The sequence below is a fragment of the Austrofundulus limnaeus genome, unplaced genomic scaffold (genome assembly GCF_001266775.1).
Source record: "Austrofundulus limnaeus strain Quisiro unplaced genomic scaffold, Austrofundulus_limnaeus-1.0 Scaffold2430, whole genome shotgun sequence".
Taxonomy (NCBI): Eukaryota; Metazoa; Chordata; class Actinopteri; order Cyprinodontiformes; family Rivulidae; genus Austrofundulus; species Austrofundulus limnaeus.
Genome location: NW_013954832.1, coordinates 8,698 through 14,634, shown reverse-complemented (window position 1 = coordinate 14,634; position 5,937 = coordinate 8,698). Strand labels below are relative to the sequence as shown.

General features: G+C 42.0%; 1 protein-coding gene across 1 annotated transcript in view; it reads left to right on the top strand.

Annotated features, from left to right (window-relative positions):
• The window catches only part of LOC106510986 (fermitin family homolog 1), a gene marked incomplete at its 3' end in the record, with an annotated part of 17,820 nt that overhangs the window by 3,281 nt on the left and 8,602 nt on the right, over nucleotides 1-5,937 (top strand). Inside the window, 1 exon segment of the mRNA XM_013999722.1 lies at nucleotides 1,057-1,154. Coding sequence (XP_013855176.1) covers nucleotides 1,057-1,154 — 98 coding nt within the window.

The window sequence follows — 5,937 nt, the reverse complement described above, 5'->3', positions numbered from 1 at the left end:
TGTTGTGCGCTAGTGATGTGGAGTTTTAGGTCTTACCTCACATCATCATAGTTTCACATGACCTTGACRAAAAATATAAAGTTTGAACATGAAGCAGCAAGATAAGAAATAAGCGAATCAACAAAAAATCTCTTAAAATAATTATCTGAAGTGTTTGTTTTTTTTTTGTTGTTATTGTTTTCTCCCTTAAAGGACAGCGATCTGTTTATTTACGCTGAGATTGCTAGATGCCGGATAAAACCAAAAAGTTATTTTTGTCCTACAATACCTTCACTCAGTAAKTTTGGGTCAAAGTACAGTCATTTTAAAGGGACAGTACAAAGGTTTGCCATGTCTCATCTGGCAACCCTGCAGTGGTTCCATACAGACAGGTTTATTTTTTAGGGTTTTTTTTTTTGTTTGTTTATTTGCCAGAATAAATTTTGAAAGAATACCAGCATTTCCAGAGACCAGTATCGTGAAACAGGGCCTCAGAACAAAACATTGCAGTTCCACTTTATATAGACGACAACTGAATGATTTAAATGTGATAGGGAAGGATTTAAAAGCATGATATGTCCTCTTTAAACCAGTCAGGGAAACATGTTTCAGCCTTAACATCCGAGTTCCAAATGAAGGCCTAGTTTTGTCTAATGAGCAATGTGTAGACCAAATGAACAAAGTACCTGTGGTTTAAAAGCTTGGAACGCTGTAGTTTTCAGTTTGAATTACACAAGTTCTTTGGTGGGTAACAAAATGCATCCATCCATCCATCCATCCATCCATCCATCCATCCATCCATCCATCCATCCAGGAGAATGCTTCAAAGCTGTTGTTACTAACTTAAAATCCTCTTTACAAGAAGAGTTTGTATACTAAAAATTAAAGAAAATTATTTTTGACAAATAAATCCAGGTGCATGTTTTTGGTGTTAAAAATACATTTGTAATGTCAACATTTCAGCCGTTCACCGCCATTATTAAAAGTGTGAATTGTTTAAGCAGTAGTATGTGATTTCAATGCAAACGGGTGGAACGATGCTAATCAACGATTTAACTTGGATCTGTTTTCCTGCAGAGGCTCCTCAGGACTGGTCAGATCATGCCCTGTGGTGGGAGCAGAGAAAATGCTGGCTGCTCAAAACTCACTGGACTTTGGACAAGTATGGAATTCAGGTAACGGAAGTAAAAGCCACACTGAGCGTTTAAACCCCTCCAAATCAATTCCCATTGTTTTCCCTCAAGGTGAATTCAGAGTGGGACTGTGTTCTGTATAAATTCTGTGTGTTTGATCTGGTGCAGTTATTTTTATAGCTGCTCTTGAAAGCTATTTAATAAAATTAGATCCTCATGTTAATCAAAAGTGACCATATGTTTGACTTCATATTTTACTGAGCACAAAGAATGAATGAGGTTAGCATAATTAMTGCAACAGCACTGTTAAAGAAACAATAATGCACTGTAATAACAAGGTATTTAAAGTAGGGCTGTCAAATGATTAATATTTTTAATCTGATTAATCCCAAAGTAGCTGTGAATTAATCATGATTAATCTTAAATTTAATTAGTTTTTAATGTTTTTATTTAGAAAACAAAATTGATGCTTAGACACGATTTTTTTGAATATAAAACAGGACCTAAAAATGCTCCAAATATATTTGAGTCAGTTAAATTTTGTGCGAAATAATGGTTAAATCAAGAATTTAAGGATTTTCGTTCCTAATGAGTACTACATGAGGAATGATAGATAGATACTAAGGTCACAGTTGCCAGCAAAACATAAATAAATAAAATAAAATAAGCCATAAGAAGACAAAAAGAAAAAAAATGTACATAATGGTTAAATCAAGAATTTAAGGATTTTCGTTCCTAATGAGTACTACATGAGGAATGAAAGATAGATACTAAGGTCACAGTTGCCAGCAAAACATAAATAAATAAAATAAAATAAGCCATAAGACAAAAAGAAAAAAAAAACTACATAATATGTTACACATGGAGTTTTTATTTTATTTATTTAACCTTTATTTATCCAGGTAAACTGTTTGAGAACCACTTCATATTTACAAACATGACCTGGCATGCACTGAGTGCTTTGTAATATACAAACCTACATGTTCAGTCAGAGTAAAGTGATTGTAAATTTTAATCGCGATTAAAATTTTTAATCTATGCCCAGGCAGCACTAAAATTAATCAGAGTTAACAATTAATTTCACAGCCCTATTGCAAACGCAGTCCCAAAGTGGAGTTTATATAAGAAACACCTGGATCTGAACACCTGTGTTTTTGTGTATGTGTGCAGTTGTGAGCATGCTTGTGTGCATATATAAGGTTTCTCATAAGAATGTTCAATAGTGATCATGGAGACCTACAGATCCGACCCCTAAGGCCTGAGGCAGCCCAAGCACAGAGCCCCAAGGGGTGCCACCGGAGGAACAACCTCACACCCACCCCCAGATTGGAGCAGAGAAGAGAACGGGTGGGAATGCCCCCCCTCCCCCACAGCAGCCACAATGCAGAAGCTCCTGGGGCCAGCAGCAATGAGCCCACATGCTCCACTGGCACCCGCTAACCAGAGCAGATTCATCCATGGACACAGAGACCCGAGCCACAAGGAAGTGTCAAACCCCAGCCAAGGCCTGACCAGGCCAGGGGACCCAGGCCCCACCAGGCAATCATCAGGCTGAGCCGGCACATTCCTGAGCACCCTGTCCTAGACACCAGGAGCCACATGCACATCGGTGGCCACCAGAGGGGATTGTGACAGGGGAATGGGGCACGACCACCAGCGGTGGGGGGAGGGGGGGTTGTGATCCAGGAGCAGAGGCAGCCCAATGATCCAGCCTGACAGATAACCAGGCACACATACACAATCACACGTTCTCACCCTCATACACACACACACCCATTCAGTGTAAACACAAAATGGACGCCATAGTCCACTCACTCCCCACATACACTCCATACCCCCAGGTCCAGGTAATGCCCCCAGTCCGCAGTTCTCTTAATTTCGTGGTGAAGAGGAGCAGACAGCCAAACCTCAGCAGCAGCTAAGCCACTCGTCAATTTAGACAGGGCCGGGCATACCTTGAATGACACTCAACCCCATCCAGAGACACTGCCAAAAAAGCCCATATGATGCAAATGAGCCAGCCAGCCTGAGCAGCCCCAAGAAATAGTCCCAACCCCCTAGCAAACCCTAACATCCACTCCATGGACCTTCCACACCCCATAAGTCCTGGCATGAATTTCCCAAAGGGCCAACCCCAACCAGCAGACAGACATTGTTGTACTGATAAGAATAAGCTACAAGGGGGAGCTTGATGTTTTAAATGTGGGGTAACAGGTTCAATAAAGGTGTGTGAAGAAATGACACTCAGTGTGCATTAGTCCTCAAACTTATTTATCACAGCTTCGAAGTCGTTCTCTTATTCATCCGTAAAGTTGAACGTGTTCTACACATCCAATGCAGCATGGCCTGCTACTGTTAGCAATAAAGCTATCTTCCGACAGTTGCCATTTTTTTCTTGTCCTGCAGCAAGTAAATACAGGTCAAAACTCTGTTGAAATACCTGCCAGTTCTCAAAAACATTGCCTGTCAGCTTCAGCTCTTCTGGAGGATGAATGTTATTCATTTTACTTCTTTTTCTTTAACAACTCCTGGTACCACATATTGAGTTAACTCTCACACTGAGTGCCATTTCTTCACAGACCTTTTGGTGTCAGGAATGGTACAGACTGAGCATGGAAATATTCTGAGAAGTAACCGTTGACATCTGCTGAAAGTACCACACATAAAAAATGAGGATCTGGAGGTTGGGCACATAATTGGACAAGAAATGAAAGGAAATGCTGAACAAGACAAACCCATCAGTGTTTTAGAGAACAATTTCACACAAACCAGACAGATAAAGAAGCCAAAGAGACTGATAGAGGAATGTTGAAGTGGTAATGTAGGGATTAAGGAAATAGTGTCGTGGGCAGGGTATAGTTTATTGTGTTTAATATATGTATATATATTAATAAAAAAGGAAGATGTACTGATAAGAATAAGCCAAGGGGGCGCTTGATGTTTTAAATATGGGGTAACAGGTTAAATAAAGGTGTGCGAAGAAATGGCACTCGGTGTGAGAGTCAACTCAATACAATCAGGAACATGCCCTCCCACAGGAGAGCCCCCCGCAGAGCCAATAAGAATGCCCCACACAGCATGCGCTCCACACACAGATCCCGTTCCAAACACTCCCCACCATATCCCACCGCCCCAACCAAAGCCCCATAAAAAAGATAATCAGACCAGACACCACCAAGCCATGCAACCACACCGCCCCCCAACTTATCACCAGGATGGACACCCCGCCCCCCACCCCCTGGGCCAACAGCCCCCACCATGCCCCTGAAACTACACAAACAAACCCACATCGCTGCCACTGCAGCGTCAGCCCAGGGATAGTCATCACCAAGCTCAGGACCACCTTCACCACCCAACCAACCAAAGACTTCAGCGGTTCCACATCCGGAAGAGAAATGCAACCCCCACGACCCCTCAGCATACACCACAGAGGCTTCTTCCAGTCAGCTGGGCTAACATCCTCTCAATGCAATGGCGAATGAGGCAAAAATCATGGATTCTGCTAAGCCACCCAGCCAGTACCAGCAACGTCAGCCAACCTGTTCACAGAATAGCCCATGCATCTACGCTAGCCAGGCCCCCACACCTGAGCCAACCTGCCACTCCAGGCCTAACACAACCCACCAAAAATCCCAGCACTGCCACGGAGTCCACTCCAACACTCCACCAACCTGATCAGGGGTCTCATTTATAAAGGGTTGCGTGGAAACCATACTAAAAGTGAACATCTGTGGGGGTCGTCTGAGGAAGAAGTAGATGGATGGAGATGAAAGAATTAAGTTTTTATTTGAAAGGTCCTCTTGGCTCAGCAGCAGAAACATAAATAAGAAACTTTAATCTGTAAAGAAACCTTATGATGAAGCTGATCTAAAATCTAAGTCTGATTATGAAGGTAAATTAAATATCTGACAGTGATCATTCATGCGCGTAGCCAGGGGGGGTTCGAGGGGTTCAGACCCACTTTGCCTAAAAAGTCCGCCTTTCCGCCATTACGCAACATTCAGAGTTAGAGCTGCAGTCCGTTCACTTGGCTTGGAAAACAACACATCAGCTGCCCCAGCCAGAGGCGACATTTTAACAGAGGTAAGATTACTTTGTGTTTTTTGATTCAAGTGTTTAGGTGTGTATTTTTTAGTGGTATGGTTTTATGTAAAGGAAATTAGTGAGTGGGCCACGTTTAATACAATATGTAAGATAATGCTAAAAACACGCTAAAGCTAAGCTAAGTAGAAACGACGATTTTCAGTATCTTTTTCTTTCCCTTTATTGTCATTTTCTGCCTAGTTGGGAGCAGTAATTTATCTCAAATTGGTACCAGTGACTTCCCCATTTGTTCCAGTTTCCATAAAGCTAAGTTTCATAGCAGTAGGACAGTTGGTGGCTTCACAGTTAGTCTAACAAAGGCAGCCAAATTTTACAAAGCTACAGGCTTTTGGGAAGGAAAAGGCCTCAGGCATTTTCCTTAGAATGCTGTTTATTTTTTATGTTTGAATTAATAGGTGAGGTCTTACTTTAATATTTTAAGGTGTTTTTTTATTTACTAGAAGGTTTATATATTATTTCTTCTTATAAAAGATATAAATACCATGTTTTCCCAACTTCACATGATAACCAGCTTCAGTTGTGTTTGGCCTGCACATATTTTTTCTTCATTTATTTATTGATATTGTCCATCCATCCATCCATTTTCTTCCGCCTATCCGGGGTCGGGTCGCGGGGGCAGCAGCTTCAGAAGGAAGGCCCAGACCTCCCTCTCCCCAGCCACTTCTTCCAGCTCCTCCGGGGGAACCCCAAGGCGTTCCCAGGCCAGCCGAGAGACATAGTC